This window comes from Agelaius phoeniceus, chromosome 6 (assembly GCF_051311805.1).
Source record: "Agelaius phoeniceus isolate bAgePho1 chromosome 6, bAgePho1.hap1, whole genome shotgun sequence".
In the NCBI taxonomy this organism is placed as follows: domain Eukaryota; kingdom Metazoa; phylum Chordata; class Aves; order Passeriformes; family Icteridae; genus Agelaius; species Agelaius phoeniceus.
The window spans coordinates 59339263-59359043 of NC_135270.1; the positions used below are offsets into that span (position 1 = coordinate 59339263).

The following is a 19781-nucleotide window of genomic DNA, read 5'->3' on the forward strand; positions in this document are numbered from 1 at the left end:
AAGGCCAACAAGGTGCAAGTGCAATGCAGCTTAGGCTCCAGCTTTCTGCCCTTGTGTCTCTGGAGCCTTGGAGGGGAAGGCCGTGTGCCTGGCAGTGACTTTCACCAGCTCTCCTGCTAACGGGCCTGGGCACCCCAGGGCTGCTTGGTCTCAGCACAGGCTGGAGCAGGAAGAAATGATCACCTGGCTTTGGAGACCCCTGAGACAAGCATAGATGATGATGAGTATGCAGAGAAGGCACAATCAGCACTGCACAGCTGCTTCTCTAAGCCATCAATCACAAAATATTCAAACGTTACTGTTTGGGTTTGGGGTTTTTGTTGTGTTTTGTTTGAAGCTTTTTCCCCCCTAGGAAAACGTGTGACATTTGCCATATTGTACACCTGGATTTGAGTGGTCCAGTCTCAGTGCTGCCTACATGGAACTCAAAATTGTGCCTTTGCACATCTCTTTCCCCTGTTACCATGTTTCAGTTCAAGGCACTGATGGGTAACAGCTTTTCTCTCCTCTCACCTTGAGCTCAGGAGCTGGGAGAGCCACCCACCCCCCTCCTGTGACACAGCCTGAGCCTTCAAGTCTTCTGCAGCAGTGTAAGGTGGCATGGTGCCAGTGGCTCGGCTGCCAGCACTGGTGCTCGCCATGGTGGAAGGCTCATCTGTACGGAATAAGTCAGCTCACAGCTGCCAGCAGCTGGGCTGTGTCCCACTCCACATTGGTCCTGCTATCAAGTCGCAGGGCACAAACCTAACACGGACAAGTTCAACTCGCAACCATGTCCCCGAGTGCCGCTGCCACACATTGCTGAAGTGGCTCAAGCAAGGACAATTGCACCAATTCCTTGGGCAGCCAGTGCCAGTGCTTGACAACACTTTCAGAGGAGAAATTTTTCCCTAATACTTAGTCTAAGCCTCCCATGGCTGAAGGTGAGGCCATTTCCTCTTGTCCTCTCCCTTGGTTCCTGGGAGCAGAGGCTGACCTGCACCAGCCCCACCCTGCTGTGTGGGAGCTGCAGAGAGTGAGAAGGCTCCTGCGTGATCCTGACTGTGGCTGCAGCCATGTGTGCCCCTGTGTCTGTGCCCGGCACTGCCGGCCCTGCTGCCCTGCTCCCGGAGCCCTGTCCCCGGGCAGAGCCGCTCCCTGGCCGGGCACAGCCCCATGGGCTGCTCCCTGCTGCGGCCTGGGCTGGCCCCAGAGCCGGCTCCCCCTGAGGGTGGCCCCGGGCTGGCCGCGTGTCCCCAGCCGGCTGTGCCCGGGCAGCTGCCTCAGCCGTGAGGGCTGCAGAGCTGCGGGAGCCCAGGCCTCTCTGCCGGCCACCCTGCAGAGCTCCCAGCTCCAGCTGGCAGGGCCTCAGTGCCCGCCCTGTGCCCTCCCACACGCACCGACAGCCCAGGCCCCGCTTGCTGCCCTCATGGCGGCACTCCTGGCCCCAGCGCTCTCCAAGGCCTTCTCCAGGGGCGCCTTCCTGCGGCCTTTCAGTCCCTGCCCGGGAGCCAGCAGAGACCTGCACAGGGGCTGTTGGCAAGGGCCCGCAGGGACAGCGCCAGGGCCAGTGGCTTCCCAGTGACACAGGACAGCCTTAGGCTGGAGATGGGCAAGGAATTCTGGCCTCAGAGGCTGCTGAGGCCTGGCCCACGCTGCCCACAGGAACTGTGGCTGCCCCATCCCTGGCCGTCTTCCAGGCCAGCTTGGATGCGCCTTGTGGCAACCTGGCCTGGCGGAAGGTGTCCCTGCCCTTGGCAGCAGGGCTGGAACAAGACAATTCCTAAGGACCCTTCCAAGCCAAGCCATTCTGGGATTCTGTGATCTGAGGGGCTGGCTTGGCTTGGCTTAATTTCTGCTTAGAGCCAATTCAGCACTCTCAGTTTGGTTGAGTTCAAGGCGTCTGTTCAAGATCCCAGATTCACAGTGGGTGACATTTACCACTACTCTAGGCCTTGCTGAGATCAATAAAGTCTTGCACACAGCAGATCCTTTAAAATTGCATTTTATTGAAACAAGAGCAAAGAATTTTCCAGCTCACTGCTCTTAAATGCGCTAACTATAGGGCATATATATGGTTCACAACAGATAGCAAAAGTAGATATGGCTATATATGTATCTAAAAATTGTATGAGTAACGTAATGTATTCTAATATATTATAGGCATGGGGTAATATATACAGGCATAGGGTGTATAATACATATTACACAGTTCTATTCAAATCTAATTTTAACAGCATGTATATATCATATGTATCTTATCTATGTTATAAATACCTCTCTTTTATAGAAAACACCTTCCAGACATAAACATACCAAAAGCAACAATATGTGTCATAACAGATAGTGACACTAAATATGCCCTCTACTGTTAGTATTTACACATAATTACATATTCAACTCTTTAAAATTACTTTTTATCCTTACATCATAACTACACATTTCATATATTTTACATTATTTCTCTTAGTATATTGTTTTGGTTAATGGTAGTTTAGTAGTATATATAATTTATAAATATTATAGTCTATAATAGGAATACACTATATATCTATGAAATAAAACTCTGGATTCCTTTGTATACAAAATTTCCGGCCAGCTCCAACACCGTTGTTCCAACGCTGACGTCAAGACGTTTCTTCCAGGAACATAGAGAGCCTCCATCCGTTGACTGATCCTCGGCCAGCAGCGCCCGCTTTTTCTCTTGGTCCTTTTTGCCCCATTTTTTTTCTCTTTCTCTGTCCCACATTCACACTTCTCCCATGCTCTAGATTTTGCCCCTTTTCAAAGGCCAGGAAAGACTGCATGTTGCAGGTCGGCTTTGGAGGCTTTAGCCCTGCACGTACGGCACGTGTTCTCTTCATGTGCTTTTTCTGGCATGGGAGAGTAGTGGTAAGCAGGGCTGAATGCGGTCTGGGTGCTTTTTTTGGAAAACGAAATTACAGAAAGACCTAAAAGTCTAAAAGCACCCAGGGGTGCCTAGTCTAAAAGCACCCAGGGCCCTCCACCTGCTGAGGCGGCAGGAGAGCCAGTGGGACCTTCACCAGAGCCTTTGCACGCATCCTCTTCTCAGCCAAATCTGGACTGCAAGGTGGTTCTCTGCTGCCAGCTGTGAACAGCACAAGCACAGCTCTGTGCTCACAGCCACGACTCCTCCCCTTCACTGGGTCAATCTTCAGCAAGAAGGATTCTTTTGTACCACCTTTTCAGAACCTGGTACTCATGGATGGCCTGGGCGTGGGCATCCGGCTGCTGCGCCAGGCGAAGGAGAAGATTGTACGACCCACACGTTTGAACATCTGCCGGTACACGGATGTGCTGAGGGAGCGTCGGGTTCCCCACAATGAAGTGGTTGAGGCGTTTGGCTTGCACACAGAAGCGCAGGCTCTTGATGATATCCTGCAGTCGTTCTAGGAGGTCTCTCCTGCGCCACGCTGAGACGGGGATGACATTGAGCAGGTGCATGACAATGGTCTTCATGGTGTAGGTGGAAAAGCTGAAGCCCAGCGGAAGTCGGGTGAAGAACTGCAGGCATTTCAGGTGCAAGCTGTCAGGAGGGGCCTGCCTGGCAATGTGCTTGAAGAATTCAGCCTCTGCCACAGCATAAGACTCGGGCCAGATTGTGCTTGCTGTGTGGGCCTCTCTGGTCTGGCTGCTGACGAAGACGGCTGAGTCGTCTCTCCGCACCCCGAAGAGCATCTCAATCCTGAAGCTTTCCCTGCCGTTGGTCACCTTGAATTGGCAGGAGCGCGTGGAGGGCAGCAGCACTAAGTGCCAGTTGTGTGACTGAGGCAAAGCTGGCCAGATTGCTCTCACCAGTTGGTAGAACCAGCGGGCAGTTTTCTGCACGTCCAGGTAGGAGCCGGTGCACAGGGTGTGCAGGAGGCTGGGACCCTGATTCCTCCTCAGCTCCTCCTCAGGGTGGTGCAGGAAGCACAGCATGTCCTCAGCCTGCTGCTCCCTCCTGCAGGTGCACTCCAGCTGCACGCGGACACGGAAGTTCCTCACGGGCCTCTGCCCTGCACTGTCCAGCTCCAGGTGGAAGCTGTGGCCTCGGGGAGGAGTCATGGGGATGAGCACGCGGTACACCACGTCCTCCTCACGGGGACTCCAGCCCTCAAAGGCACTGCCCACCCCGATGGCTCGTTGCAGGACTGGGTAGAAACTGTTTGACAAGACGTGTCCAAAATAAACCGCGTAATTGTCCATCAGGTTAGTTGTCCACTCACAGCCTCTCTGCAGGTCCTGTACAGGCCACCGGATGCGCTGCATTATAACTCGTCCAACGCGATCGTCAAAATCATCTTCTACTTGGACTGCAAGTGCAACATCGTTGTTTGCTGCAATTTCAGCCTCATTGACAGCTTCGTTTCCAACATTGTCTTCTTCATTGGCAGCAACATTGCCCGCTTCCTCTTCATTTGCACCACGGTTTTCTTCTTCATCCTCCTCTCTCCTCAGGCTGCTTTTCCACCCAATAAACCACAGGACCAAGGTGTAGACCAGGACCACAACAACAGCTAAGAACAGCAAGAACTGCACCTGCTGCTGCCTATGCCGCTCCACCTCCTGCTCCAGCTGAAGCCTCTCCCGTTCCAGGTGTTTGGCACGCACTTCCATGCGCAGACGTGTTTCCTCATCCAATCCCTCAGCCACGGGCTGTGGGTACTGGATGAGGCTTTTCAAGAGCATGAAAAAGAATACCATGGGATCCATGGTCTGCAGGAGGAGGGAGAGAAGTCTGTGAGTGGGGCGGGGAGGGAGGGAACTGCTGCTTGCTGGATAGAGAACAGGATCCTCAGGGATCTGGGTGCAGGAAGCACAGGGCCACAGACAGCATGCAGGCAGCAAGGCCTGTCTCAGTGCCCCAGCAGCAGCAGCAGCCGTTGCCCTGTGGCCTGCCCAAGGCTCTCCCATGAGGGGCTGTGCCTGCATGCAGAAGGAGAACCCAGCCCCAGGTGCAGCATTTCTGCCCCAGCCCTTGTTCCCAGCCCAGCCTCCCCGCCACATGTGCACTCACCGCTTGCCAAAGCAATGCAGGGCCAGCGTTACCTGCTGGGGCCTTTTAGAGCTGCCCCCATTGTGACATGTCCCCCGTGATGTCACATGTGTCACAGTATGTCACAACACAGCCAGCCCCACCCTTTTGCCCTGAGCCAACTCCTGGCTCGGGAACTCAGAGTGGCCCTGGTGTATTGCTTAGGGCTGCCCTTGGGGGAAGCTTTTCCAAAGGATTTCCCATTGTTCTCTCTTTTTGTCCTTCTTTTCATCTGCCCTTTACTGGCAATCTCATAGACATCCCTGTTGGAAGGCACCCTTGAGGATCATTGACTCTCAGCTTTGACTCCTCACTGGTTGAGCTACACTGAAATCTAGGTGTCAGCGCGGTTGAAAAAGTCCCTGAAGATCACACAGTGCAGCTGCAAACTTAACACTGCCTACTGCTCCAATCAGCCAGGTCCCCAAATGCCACATCAACAAGACTGTTATACCTCTCTGAGGGTGGTCACTCCGAGCCATTTCCCTAGGCAGCCTGTTCCCAAGCTTGACACCTTTTGCTTGAGGGAATATTTCCTAGAGATGCAATCGAAACCTCCCCTAGCACAACTTGAGGACATTTTCCTCTGCTCATACTGTTTGTTCCCTGGGCTGACAGAATGACTCCCACTAAGCTACAACCTTCCTTCTGGGGCCATCTGTATCGTGTCCGGCATTTGAGCTGTGAAACCAGCTCCTGGCAGGGGAGAGAAACGTGGGGCTTTTGCACTGCACTTCCCATGTTCCAGTGGGACAGAATGGGTTCTCAGTGGGCAGAAGAATTTCAGGTTGCCCGGAAGGGTTTCCATGTGAGGAGAACCTTTGTGCCAAAAACATCAGCCAAGGGAATCCGTGGCCTTCCGAGCAGAAGGAAAAATCAGAATTTTCCTTGTAGAGAATGGAAAGGTTAGGAGTGAAAGTCAATGCTGGAATGTCCCCGTATGTCCGTGTGGATTTTGCTAACCTGCAAGGCCAGAGTGTCAAGAGGGGTCTCAGCAGCCAAGAAAGGCCCTCTTGCTCTGGGGCCTTCCATGGCACGGGCGGCACAAGGGAGAGAGCCCTTGCGTGGCCTTTGCCTTCAGCAAGGCCCCAGTGTGGGCAAACCCTGAATTCCCTGTGGAAGCAGCTCAGATTTACACCGCCCAGCCTGAGGGATGCCAGAGGGCAGACAGGCCCAACAAAGGTGCAAGTGCAATGCAGCTTAGGCTACAGCTTTCTGCCCTTGTGTCTCTGGAGCCTTGGAGGGGAAGGCCGTGTGCCTGGCAGTGACTTTCACCAGCTCTCCTGCTAACGGGCCTGGGCACCCCAGGGCTGCTTGGTCTCAGCACAGGCTGGAGCAGGAAGAAATGATTACCTGGCTTTGGAGACCCCTGAGACAAGCATAGATGATGAGTATGAAGAGAAGGCACAATCAGCACTGCACAGCTGCTTCTCTAAGCCATCAATCAAAAAAAACTCAAACAATACTGTCTGGGTTTGGGGTCTTTGTTGTGTTTCATTTAAAGCTTTTTCCCCCCCAGGAAAATGTGTGGCATTTGCCATATTGTACACCTGGATTTGAGTGGTCCATTCTCAGTGCTGCCTACATGGAACTCAAAATTGTGCTTTTGCACATCTCTTTCCCCTGTTACCATGTTTCAGTTCATGGCACTGATGGGTAACAGCTTTTCTCTCCTCTCACCTTGAGCTCAAGAGCTGGGAGAGCCACCCACCCCCCTCCTGTGACACAGCCTGAGCCTTCAAGTCTTCTGCAGCAGTGTAAGGTGGCATGGTGCCAGTGGCTCGGCTGCCAGCACTGGTGCTCGCCATGGTGGAAGGCTCATCTGTACGGAGTAAGTCAGCTCACAGCTGCCAGCAGCTGGGCTGTGTCCCACTCCACATTGGTCCTGCTATCAAGTCGCAGGGCACAAACCTAACACAGACAAGTTCAACTTGCAACCATGTCCCCGAGTGCCGCTGCCACACATTGCTGAAGTGGCTCAAGCAGGGACAATTGCACCAATTCCTCGGGCAGCCAGTGCCAGTGCTTGACAACACTTTCAGAGGAGAAATTTTTCCCTAATACTTAGTCTAAGCCTCCCATGGCTGAAGGTGAGGCCATTTCCTCTTGTCCTCTCCCTTGGTTCCTGGGAGCAGAGGCTGACCTGCACCAGCCCCACCCTGCTGTGTGGGAGCTGCAGAGAGTGAGAAGGCTCCTGTGTGATCCTGACTGTGGCTGCAGCCATGTGTGCACCTGTGTCTGTGCCCGGCACTGCCGGCCCTGCTGGCCTGCTCCCGGAGCCCTGTCCCCGGGCAGAGCCGCTCCCTGGCCGGGCACAGCCCCACGGGCTGCTCCCTGCTGCGGCCTGGGCTGGCCCCAGAGCCGGCTCCCCCTGAGGGTGGCCCCGGGCTGGCCGCGTGTCCCCAGCCGGCTGTGCCCGGGCAGCTGCCTCAGCCGTGAGGGCTGCAGAGCTGCGGGAGCCCAGGCCTCTCTGCCGGCTGCCCTGCAGAGCTCCCAGCTCCAGCTGGCAGGGCCTCAGTGCCCGCCCTGTGCCCTCCCACACGCACCGACAGCCCAGGCCCCGCTTGCTGCCCTCATGGCGGCACTCCTGGCCCCAGCGCTCTCCAAGGCCTTCTCCAGGGGCGCCTTCCTGGGGCCTTTCAGTCCCTGCCCGGGAGCCAGCAGAGACCTGCACAGGGGCTGTTGGCAAGGGCCCGCAGGGACAGCGCCAGGGCCAGTGGCTTCCCAGCGACACAGGGCGGCCTTAGGCTGGAGATGGGCAAGGAATTCTGGCCTCAGAGGCTGCTGAGGCCTGGCCCACGCTGCCCACAGGAGCTGTGGCTGCCCCATCCCTGGCCGTCTTCCAGGCCAGCTTGGATGCGCCTTGTGGCAGCCTGGCCTGGCAAAATGTGTCCCTGCCCTTGGCAGCAGGGCTGGAACAAGACAATTTCTAAGGACCCTTCCAAGCCAAGCCATTCTAGGATTCTGTGATCTGAGGGGCTGGCTTGGCTTGGCTTAATTTCTGCTTTGAGCCAATTCAGCACTCTCAGTTTGGTTGAGTTCAAGGCGTCTGTTCAAGATCCCAGATTCACAGTGGGTGACATTTACCACTACTCTAGGCCTTGCTGAGATCAATAAAGTCTTGCACTACAGCAAGATCCTGTAAAATTGCATTTTATTGAAACAAGAGCAAAGAATTTTCCAGCTCACCCCTCTTAAATGCGCTAACTATAGGGCATATATATGGTTCCCAACAGATAGGGACAGTAGATATGGCTATATATGTATCTAAAAATTGTATGAGTAACGTAATATATTGTAATATATTATAGGCATGGGGTAATATATACAGGCATAGGGTATATAATACATATTACACAGTTCTATTCAAATCTAATTTTAACAGCATGTATATATCATATGTATCTTATCTATGTTATAAATACCTCTCTTTTATAGAAAACACCTTCCAGACATAAACATACTAAAAGCAACAATATGTGTCATAACAGATAGTGACACTAAATATGCCCTCTACTGTTAGTATTTACACATAATTACATATTCAACTCTTTAAAATTACTTCTTACCCTTACATCATAACTACACATTTCATATATTTTACATTATTTCTCTAGGTATACTGTTTTGGTTTATGGTAGTTTAGTAGTATATATAATTTATAAATATTATAGTCTATAATAGGAATACACTATATATCTATGAAATAAAACTCTGGATTCCTTTGTATACAAAACTTCAGGCCAACTCCAATGCCGTTGTTCCAACGCTGACGTCAAGACGTCCCTTCCAGGAACATAGAGAGCCTCCATCCGTTGACTGATCCTTGGCCAGCAGCGCCCGCTTTTTCTCTTGGTCCTGTTTGCCCCATTTTTTTTCTCTTTCTCTGTCCCACATTCACACTTCTCCCACACTCTAGATTTTGCCCCTTTTCAAAGGCCAGGAAAGACTGTATGTTGCAGGTCGGCTTTGGAGGCTTTAGCCCTGCACGTGTTCTCTTCATGTGCTTTTTCCGGCATGGGAGAGTAGTGGTAAGCAGGGCTGAATGCGGTCTGGGTGCTTTTTTTGGAAAACGAAATTACAGAAAGACCTAGTCTAAAAGCACCCAGGGCCCTCCACCTGCTGAGGCGGCAGGAGAGCCAGTGGGACCTTCACCAGAGCCTTTGCACGCATCCTCTTCTCAGCCAAATCTGAACTGCTAGGTGGTTCTCTGCTGCCAGCTGTGAACAGCACAAGCACAGCTCTGTGCTCACAGCCACGACTCCTCCCCTTCTTTGGGTCAATCTTCAGCAAGAAGGATTCTTTTGTACCACCTTTTCAGAACCTGGTACTCATGGATGGCCTGGGCGTGGGCATCCGGCTGCTGCGCCAGGCGAAGGAGAAGATTGTACGACCCACACGTTTGAACATCTGCAGGTACACGGATGTGCTGAGGGAGCGTCGGGTTCCCCACAATGAAGTGGTTGAGGCGTTTGGCTTGCACACAGAAGCGCAGGCTCTTGATGATATCCTGCAGTCGTTCTAGGAGGTCTCTCCTGCGCCACGATGAGATGGGGATGACATTGAGCAGGTGCATGACAATGGTCTTCATGGTGTAGGTGGAAAAGCTGAAGCCCAGCGGAAGTCGGGTGAAGAACTGCAGGCATTTCAGGTGCAAGCTGTCAGGAGGGGCCTGCCTGGCAATGTGCTTGAAGAATTCAGCCTCTGCCACAGCATAAGACTCGGGCCAGATTGTGCTTGCTGTGTGGGCCTCTCTGGTCTGGCTGCTGACGAAGACGGCTGAGTCGTCTCTCCGCACCCCGAAGAGCATCTCAATCCTGAAGCTTTCCCTGCCGTTGGTCACCTTGAATTGGCAGGAGCGCGTGGAGGGCAGCAGCACTAAGTGCCAGTTGTGTGACTGAGGCAAAGCTGGCCAGATTGCTCTCACCAGTTGGTAGAACCAGCGGGCAGTTTTCTGCACGTCCAGGTAGGAGCCGGTGCACAGGGTGTGCAGGAGGCTGGGACCCTGATTCCTCCTCAGCTCCTCCTCAGGGTGGTGCAGGAAGCACAGCATGTCCTCAGCCTGCTGCTCCCTCCTGCAGGTGCACTCCAGCTGCACGCGGACACGGAAGTTCCTCACGGGCCTCTGCCCTGCACTGTCCAGCTCCAGGTGGAAGCTGTGGCCTCGGGGAGGAGTCATGGGGATGAGCACGCGGTACACCACGTCCTCCTCACGGGGACTCCAGCCTTCAAAGGCACTGCCCACCCCGATGGCTCGTTGCAGGACTGGGTAGAAACTGTTTGACAAGACGTGTCCAAAATAAACCGCGTAATTGTCCATCAGGTTAGTTGTCCACTCACAGCCTCTCTGCAGGTCCTGTACAGGCCACCGGATGCGCTGCATTATAACTCGTCCAACGCGATCGTCAAAATCATCTTCTACTTGGACTGCAAGTGCAACATCGTTGTTTGCTGCAATTCCAGCCTCATTGACAGCTTCGTTTCCAACATCGTCTTCTTCGTTTGCAGCAACATTGCCCGCTTCCTCTTCATTTGCACCACGGTTTTCTTCTTCATCCTCCTCTCTCCTCAGGCTGATTTTCCACCCAATAAACCACAGGACCAAGATGTAGACCAGGACCACAACAACAGCTAAGAGCAGCAAGAACTGCACCTGCTGCTGCCTATGCCGCTCCACCTCCTGCTCCAGCTGAAGCCTCTCCCGTTCCAGGTGTTTGGCACGCACTTCCATGCGCAGACGTGTTTCCTCATCCAATCCCTCAGCCACGGGCTGTGGGTACTGGATGAGGCTTTTCAAGAGCATGAAAAAGAATACCATGGGATCCATGGTCTGCAGGAGGAGGGAGAGAAGTCTGTGAGTGGGGCGGGGAGGGAGGGAACTGCTGCTTGCTGGATAGAGAACAGGATCCTCAGGGATCTGGGCGCAGGAAGCACAGGGCCACAGACAGCATGCAGGCAGCAAGGCCTGTCCCAGTGCCCAGGCAGCAGCAGCAGCCGCTGCCACCCTGTGGCCTGCCCAAAGTTCTCCCATGAGGGGCTGTCCCTGCATGCAGAAGGAGAACCCAGCCCCAGGTGCAGCATTTCTTCCCCAGCCCTTGTTCCCAGCCCAGCCTCCCCACCACGTGTGCACTCACCGCTTGCCAAAGCAATGCATGGCCAGCGTTACCTGCTGGGGCCTTTTAGAGCTGCCCCCATTGTGACACGTCCCCCGTGATGTCACATGTGTCACAGCATGTCACAACACAGCCAGCCCCACCCTTTTGCCCTGAGCCAACTCCTGGCTCAGGCACTCAGAGTGGCCCTGGTGTACTGCTTAGGGCTGCCCTTGTTGGGGGAAGCTTTTCCAAAGGATTTCCCATTGTTCTCTCTTTTTGTCCTTCTTTTCATCTGCCCTTTACTGGCAATCTCATAGACATCCCTGTTGGAAGGCTCCCTTGAGGATCATTGACTCTAAGCTTTGACTCCTCACTGGTTGAGCTACACTGAAATCTAGGTGTCAGCGCGGTTGAAAAAGTCCCTGAAGATCACACAGTGCAGCTGCAAACTTAACACTGCCTACTGCTCCAATCAGCCAGGTCCCCAAATGCCACATCAACAAGACTGTTATACCTCTCTGAGAGTGGTCACTCCGAGCCATTTCCCTAGGCAGCCTGTTCCCAAGCTTGACACCTTTTGCTTGAGGGAATATGTCCTAGAGATGCAATCGAAACCTCCCCTAGCGCAACTTGAGGTCATTTTCCTCTGCTCATACTGTTTATTCCCTGGGCTGATAGAATGACTCCCACTAAGCTACAACCTCCCTTCTGGGGCCATCAGTATCGTGTCCAGCACTTGAGCTGTGAAACCAGCTCCTGGCAGGGGAGAGAAACGTGGGGCTTTTGCACTGCACTTCCCATGTTCCAGTGGGACAGAATGGGTTCTCAGTGGGAAGAAGAATTTCAGGTTGCCCGGAAGGGTTTCCATGTGAGGAGAACCTTTGTGCCAAAAACGTCAGCCAAGGGAATCCGTGGCCTTCCAAGCAGAAGGAAAAATCAGAATTTTCCTTGTAGAGAATGGAAAGGTTAGGAGTGAAAGTCAATGCTGGAATGTCCCCGTATGTCCGTGTGGTTTTTTCTAACCTGCAAGTCCAGAGTGTCAAGAGGGGCCTCAGCAGCCAGGAAATGCCCTCTTGCTCTGGGGCCTTCCATGGCACGGGCGGCACAAGGGAGAGAGCCCTTGCGTGGCCTTTGCCTTCAGCAAGGCCCCAGTGTGGGCAAACCCTGAATTCCCTGTGGAAGCAGCTCAGATTTACACCGCCCAGCCTGAGGGATGCCAGAGGACAGACAAGGGCAACAAAGGTGCAAGTGCAATGCAGCTTAGGCTACAGCTTTCTGCCCTTGTGTCTCTGGAGCCTTGGAGGGGAAGGCCGTGTGCCTGGCAGTGACTTTCACCAGCTCTCCTGCTAACGGGCCTGGGCACCCCAGGGCTGCTTGGTCTCAGCACAGGCTGGAGCAGGAAGAAATGATTACCTGGCTTTGGAGACCCCTGAGACAAGCATAGATGATGAGTATGCAGAGAAGGCACAATCAGCACTGCACAGCTGCTTCTCTAAGCCATCAATCACAAAATATTCAAACAATACTGTCTGGGTTTGGGGTCTTTGTTGTGTTTCATTTAAAGCTTTTTCCCCCCCCAGGAAAAACGTGTGGCATTTGCCATATTGCCGTACACCTGGATTTGAGTGGTCCATTCTCAGTGCTGCCTACATGGAACTCAAAATTGTGCCTTTGCACATCTCTTTCCCCTGTTACGATGTTTCAGTTCAAGGCACTGATGGGTAACAGCTTTTCTCTCCTCTCACCTTGAGCTCAGGAGCTGGGAGAGCCACCCACCCCCCTCCTGTGACACAGCCTGAGCCTTCAAGTCTTCTGCAGCAGTGTAAGGTGGCATGGTGCCAGTGGCTCGGCTGCCAGCACTGGTGCTCGCCATGGTGGAAGGCTCATCTGTACGGAGTAAGTCAGCTCACAGCTGCCAGCAGCTGGGCTGTGTCCCACTCCACATTGGTCCTGCTATCAAGTCGCAGGGCACAAACCTAACACGGACAAGTTCAACTCGCAACCATGTCCCCGAGTGCCGCTGCCACACATTGCTGAAGTGGCTCAAGCAAGGACAATTGCACCAATTCCTCGGGCAGCCAGTGCCAGTGCTTGACAACACTTTCAGAGGAGAAATTTTTCCCTAATACTTAGTCTAAGCCTCCCATGGCTGAAGGTGAGGCCATTTCCTCTTGTCCTCTCCCTTGGTTCCTGGGAGCAGAGGCTGACCTGCACCAGCCCCACCCTGCTGTGTGGGAGCTGCAGAAAGTGAGAAGGCTCCTGTGTGATCCTGACTGTGGCTGCAGCCATGTGTGCCCCTGTGTCTGTGCCCGGCACTGCCGGCCCTGCTGCCCTGCTCCCGGAGCCCTGTCCCCGGGCAGAGCCGCTCCCTGGCCGGGCACAGCCCCATGGGCTGCTCCCTGTTGCGGCCTGGGCTGGCCCCAGAGCCGGCTCCCCCTGAGGGTGGCCCCGGGCTGGCCGCGTGTCCCCAGCCGGCTGTGCCCGGGCAGCTGCCTCAGCCGTGAGGGCTGCAGAGCTGCGGGAGCCCAGGCCTCTCTGCCGGCCGCCCTGCAGAGCTCCCAGCTCCAGCTGGCAGGGCCTCAGTGCCCGCCCTGTGCCCTCCCACACGCACCGACAGCCCAGGCCCCGCTTGCTGCCCTCATGGCGGCACTCCTGGCCCCAGCGCTCTCCAAGGCCTTCTCCAGGGGCGCCTTCCTGGGGCCTTTCAGTCCCTGCCCGGGAGCCAGCAGAGACCTGCACAGGGTCTGTTGGCAAGGGCCCGCAGGGACAGCGCCAGGGCCAGTGGCTTCCCAGCGACACAGGGCGGCCTTAGGCTGGAGATGGGCGAGGAATTCTGGCCTCAGAGGCTGCTGAGGCCTGGCCCACGCTGCCCACAGGAGCTGTGGCTGCCCCATCCCTGGCCGTCTTCCAGGCCAGCTTGGATGCGCCTTGTGGCAGCCTGGCCTGGCAAAATGTGTCCCTGCCCTTGGCAGCAGGGCTGGAACAAGACAATTTCTAAGGACCCTTCCAAGCCAAGCCATTCTAGGATTCTGTGATCTGAGGGGCTGGCTTGGCTTGGCTTAATTTCTGCTTTGAGCCAATTCAGCACTCTCAGTTTGGTTGAGTTCAAGGCGTCTGTTCAAGATCCCAGATTCACAGTGGGTGACATTTACCACTACTCTAGGCCTTGCTGAGATCAATAAAGTCTTGCACTACAGCAAGATCCTGTAAAATTGCATTTTATTGAAACAAGAGCAAAGAATTTTCCAGCTCACCCCTCTTAAATGCGCTAACTATAGGGCATATATATGGTTCCCAACAGATAGGGACAGTAGATATGGCTATATATGTATCTAAAAATTGTATGTGTAACGTAATATATTGTAATATATTATAGGCATGGGGTAATATATACAGGCATAGGGTATATAATACATATTACACAGTTCTATTCAAATCTAATTTTAACAGCATGTATATATCATATGTATCTTATCTATGTTATAAATATCTCTCTTTTATAGAAAACACCTTCCAGACATAAACATACTAAAAGCAACAATATGTGTCATAACAGATAGTGACACTAAATATGCCCTCTACTGTTAGTATTTACACATAATTACATATTCAACTCTTTAAAATTACTTCTTACCCTTACATCATAACTACACATTTCATATATTTTACATTATTTCTCTAGGTATACTGTTTTGGTTTATGGTAGTTTAGTAGTATATATAATTTATAAATATTATAGTCTATAATAGGAATACACTATATATCTATGAAATAAAACTCTGGATTCCTTTGTATACAAAACTTCAGGCCAACTCCAACGCCGTTGTTCCAACGCTGACGTCAAGACGTCCCTTCCAGGAACATAGAGAGCCTCCATCCGTTGACTGATCCTTGGCCAGCAGCGCCCGCTTTTTCTCTTGGTCCTGTTTGCCCCATTTTTTTTCTCTTTCTCTGTCCCACATTCACACTTCTCCCACACTCTAGATTTTGCCCCTTTTCAAAGGCCAGGAAAGACTGTATGTTGCAGGTCGGCTTTGGAGGCTTTAGCCCTGCACGTGTTCTCTTCATGTGCTTTTTCCGGCATGGGAGAGTAGTGGTAAGCAGGGCTGAATGCGGTCTGGGTGCTTTTTTTGGAAAACGAAATTACAGAAAGACCTAGTCTAAAAGCACCCAGGGCCCTCCACCTGCTGAGGCGGCAGGAGAGCCAGTGGGACCTTCACCAGAGCCTTTGCACGCATCCTCTTCTCAGCCAAATCTGGACTGCAAGGTGGTTCTCTGCTGCCAGCTGTGAACAGCACAAGCACAGCTCTGTGCTCACAGCCACGACTCCTCCCCTTCTTTGGGTCAATCTTCAGCAAGAAGGATTCTTTTGTACCACCTTTTCAGAACCTGGTACTCATGGATGGCCTGGGCGTGGGCATCCGGCTGCTGCGCCAGGCGAAGGAGAAGATTGTACGACCCACACGTTTGAACATCTGCAGGTACACGGATGTGCTGAGGGAGCGTCGGGTTCCCCACAATGAAGTGGTTGAGGCGTTTGGCTTGCACACAGAAGCGCAGGCTCTTGATGATATCCTGCAGTCGTTCTAGGAGGTCTCTCCTGCGCCACGATGAGATGGGGATGACATTGAGCAGGTGCATGACAATGGTCTTCATGGTGTAGGTGGAAAAGCTGAAGCCCAGCGGAAGTCGGGTGAAGAACTGCAGGCATTTCAGGTGCAAGCTGTCAGGAGGGGCCTGCCTGGCAATGTGCTTGAAGAATTCAGCCTCTGCCACAGCATAAGACTCGGGCCAGATTGTGCTTGCTGTGTGGGCCTCTCTGGTCTGGCTGCTGACGAAGACGGCTGAGTCGTCTCTCCGCACCCCGAAGAGCATCTCAATCCTGAAGCTTTCCCTGCCGTTGGTCACCTTGAATTGGCAGGAGCGCGTGGAGGGCAGCAGCACTAAGTGCCAGTTGTGTGACTGAGGCAAAGCTGGCCAGATTGCTCTCACCAGTTGGTAGAACCAGCGGGCAGTTTTCTGCACGTCCAGGTAGGAGCCGGTGCACAGGGTGTGCAGGAGGCTGGGACCCTGATTCCTCCTCAGCTCCTCCTCAGGGTGGTGCAGGAAGCACAGCATGTCCTCAGCCTGCTGCTCCCTCCTGCAGGTGCACTCCAGCTGCACGCGGACACGGAAGTTCCTCACGGGCCTCTGCCCTGCACTGTCCAGCTCCAGGTGGAAGCTGTGGCCTCGGGGAGGAGTCATGGGGATGAGCACGCGGTACACCACGTCCTCCTCACGGGGACTCCAGCCTTCAAAGGCACTGCCCACCCCGATGGCTCGTTGCAGGACTGGGTAGAAACTGTTTGACAAGACGTGTCCAAAATAAACCGCGTAATTGTCCATCAGGTTAGTTGTCCACTCACAGCCTCTCTGCAGGTCCTGTACAGGCCACCGGATGCGCTGCATTATAACTCGTCCAACGCGATCGTCAAAATCATCTTCTACTTGGACTGCAAGTGCAACATCGTTGTTTGCTGCAATTTCAGCCTCATTGACAGCTTCGTTTCCAACATCGTCTTCTTCGTTTGCAGCAACATTGCCCGCTTCCTCTTCATTTGCACCACGGTTTTCTTCTTCATCCTCCTCTCTCCTCAGGCTGCTTTTCCACCCAATAAACCACAGGACCAAGATGTAGACCAGGACCACAACAACAGCTAAGAGCAGCAAGAACTGCACCTGCTGCTGCCTATGCCGCTCCACCTCCTGCTCCAGCTGAAGCCTCTCCCGTTCCAGGTGTTTGGCACGCACTTCCATGCGCAGACGTGTTTCCTCATCCAATCCCTCAGCCACGGGCTGTGGGTACTGGATGAGGCTTTTCAAGAGCATGAAAAAGAACACTATGGGATCCATGGTCTGCAGGAGGAGGGAGAGAAGTCTGTGAGTGGGGCAGGGAGGGAGGGAACTGCTGCTTGCTGGATAGAGAACAGGATCCTCAGGGATCTGGGCACAGGAAGCACAGGGCCACAGACAGCATGCAGGCAGCAAGGCCTGTCTCAGTGCCCAGGCAGCAGCAGCAGCAGCAGCCGCCCTGTGGCCTGCTCAAAGTTCTCCCATGAGGGGCTGTCCCTGCTTGCAGAAGGAGAACCCAGCCCCAGGTGCAGCATTTCTGCCCCAGCCCTTGTTCCCAGCCCAGCCTCCCCACCACGTGTGCACTCACCGCTTGCCAAAGCAATGCATGGCCAGCGTTACCTGCTGGGGCCTTTTAGAGCTGCCCCCATTGTGACACCTCCCCCGTGATGTCACATGTGTCACAGCATGTCACAACACAGCCAGCCCCACCCTTTTGCCCCGAGCCAACTCCTGGCTCAGGCACTCAGAGTGGCCCTGGTGTACTGCTTAGGGCTGCCCTTGGGGGAAGCTTTTCCAAAGGATTTCCCATTGTTCTCTCTTTTTGTCCTTCTTTTCATCTGCCCTTTACTGGCAATCTCATAGACATCCCTGTTGGAAGGCTCCCTTGAGGATCATTGACTCTCAGCTTTGACTCCTCACTGGTTGAGCTACACTGAAATCTAGGTGTCAGCGCGGTTGAAAAAGTCCCTGAAGATCACACAGTGCAGCTGCAAACGTAACACTGCCTACTGCTCCAATCAGCCAGGTCCCCAAATGCCACATCAACAAGACTGTTATACCTCTCTGAGGGTGGTCACTCCGAGCCATTTCCCTAGGCAGCCTGTTCCCAAGCTTGGCACCTTTTGCTTGAGGGAATATTTCCTAGAGATGCAATCGAAATTTCCCCTAGCGCAACTTGAGGTCATTTTCCTCTGCTCATACTGTTTGTTCCCTGGGCTGATAGAATGACTCCCACTAAGCTACAACCTCCCTTCTGGGGCCATCTGCATCGTGTCCGGCATTTGAGCTGTGAAACCAGCTCCTGGCAGGGGAGAGAAACGTGGGGCTTTTGCACGGCACTTCCCATGTTCCAGTGGGACAGAATGGGTTCTCAGTGGGCAGAAGAATTTCAGGTTGCCCGGAAGGGTTTCCATGGGAGGAGAACCTTTGTGCCAAAAACGTCAGCCAAGGGAATCCGTGGCCTTCAGAGCAGAAGGAAAAATCAGAATTTTCCTTGTAGAGAATGGAAAGGTTAGGAGTGAAAGTCAATGCTGGAATGTCCCCGTATGTCCATGTGGTTTTTTCTAACCTGCAAGTCCAGAGTGTCAAGAGGGGTCTCAGCAGCCAAGAAATGCCCTCTTGCTCTGGGGCCTTCCATGGCACGGGCGGCACAAGGGAGAGAGCCCTTGCGTGGCCTTTGCCTTCAGCAAGGCCCCAGTGTGGGCAAACCCTGAATTCCCTGTGGAAGCAGCTCAGATTTACACCGCCCAGCCTGAGGGATGCCAGAGGACAGACAGGCCCAACAAAGGTGCAAGTGCAATGCAGCTTAGGCTACAGCTTTCTGCCCTTGTGTCTCTGGAGCCTTGGAGGGGAAGGCCGTGTGCCTGGCAGTGACTTTCACCAGCTCTCCTGCTAACGGGCCTGGGCACCCCAGGGCTGCTTGGTCTCAGCACAGGCTGGAGCAGGAAGAAATGATCACCTGGCTTTGGAGACCCCTGAGACAAGCATAGATGATGAGTATGCAGAGAAGGCACAATCAGCACTGCACAGCTGCTTCTCTAAGCCATCAATCACAAAATATTCAAACAATACTGTCTGGGTTTGGGGTCTTTGTTGTGTTTCATTTAAAGCTTTTTCCCCCCCCAGGAAAAACGTGTGGCATTTGCCATATTGCCGTACACCTGGATTTGAGTGGTCCATTCTCAGTGCTGCCTACATGGAACTCAAAATTGTGCCTTTGCACATCTCTTTCCCCTGTTACCATGTTTCAGTTCAAGGCACTGATGGGTAACAGCTTTTCTCTCCTCTCACCTTGAGCTCAAGAGCTGGGAGAGCCACCCACCCCCCTCCTGTGACACAGCCTGAGCCTTCAAGTCTTCTGCAGCAGTGTAAGGTGGCATGGTGCCAGTGGCTCGGCTGCCAGCACTGGTGCTCGCCATGGTGGAAGGCTCATCTGTACAGAATAAGTCAGCTCACAGCTGCCAGCAGCTGGGCTGTGTCCCACTCCACATTGGTCCTGCTATCAAGTCGCAGGGCACAAACCTAACACGGACAAGTTCAACTCGCAACCAAGTCCCCGAGTGCCGCTGCCACACATTGCTGAAGTGGCTCAAGCAAGGACAATTGCACCAATTCCTCGGGCAGCCAGTGCCAGTGCTTGACAACACTTTCAGAGGAGAAATTTTTCCCTAATACTTAGTCTAAGCCTCCCATGGCTGAAGGTGAGGCCATTTCCTCTTGTCCTCTCCCTTGGTTCCTGGGAGCAGAGGCTGACCTGCACCAGCCCCACCCTGCTGTGTGGGAGCTGCAGAGAGTGAGAAGGCTCCTGTGTGATCCTGACTGTGGCTGCAGCCATGTGTGCCCCTGTGTCTGTGCCCGGCACTGCCGGCCCTGCTGCCCTGCTCCCGGAGCCCTGTCCCCGGGCAGAGCCGCTCCCTGGCCGGGCACAGCCCCACGGGCTGCTCCCTGCTGCGGCCTGGGCTGGCCCCAGAGCCGGCTCCCCCTGCGGGTGTCCCCAGGCTGGCCGCGTGTCCCCAGCCGGCTGTGCCCGGGCAGCTGCCTCAGCCGTGAGGGCTGCA

General features: G+C 53.8%; 3 protein-coding genes across 3 annotated transcripts; all 3 read right to left on the reverse strand.

Annotated features, from left to right (window-relative positions):
* Positions 1 to 3147: 3147 nt before the first annotated feature.
* On the reverse strand, positions 3148 to 4695 carry LOC129121883 (inositol 1,4,5-trisphosphate receptor-interacting protein-like 1). Its single transcript, XM_054635393.2, has one exon. It carries the CDS (start codon positions 4693 to 4695, stop codon positions 3148 to 3150), a length of 1548 nt encoding a protein of 515 aa, XP_054491368.2.
* Positions 4696 to 9296: 4601 nt separating this feature from the next.
* Positions 9297 to 10844, reverse strand: LOC129121879 (inositol 1,4,5-trisphosphate receptor-interacting protein-like 1). The gene has a single exon (XM_054635388.2). It carries the CDS (start codon positions 10842 to 10844, stop codon positions 9297 to 9299), a length of 1548 nt encoding a protein of 515 aa, XP_054491363.2.
* Positions 10845 to 15456: 4612 nt separating this feature from the next.
* Positions 15457 to 17004, reverse strand: LOC143694397 (inositol 1,4,5-trisphosphate receptor-interacting protein-like 1). The gene has a single exon (XM_077180565.1). The coding sequence runs from the start codon at positions 17002 to 17004 to the stop codon at positions 15457 to 15459; it is 1548 nt and encodes a 515-aa protein (XP_077036680.1).
* Positions 17005 to 19781: the final 2777 nt, after the last annotated feature.

Coding starts and splice junctions, on each gene's coding strand:
- LOC129121883 (XM_054635393.2), bottom strand. CDS start 4,695: ATGGATCCCATGGTATTCTTTTTCATGCTCTTGAAAAGCCTCATCCAG.
- LOC129121879 (XM_054635388.2), bottom strand. CDS start 10,844: ATGGATCCCATGGTATTCTTTTTCATGCTCTTGAAAAGCCTCATCCAG.
- LOC143694397 (XM_077180565.1), bottom strand. CDS start 17,004: ATGGATCCCATAGTGTTCTTTTTCATGCTCTTGAAAAGCCTCATCCAG.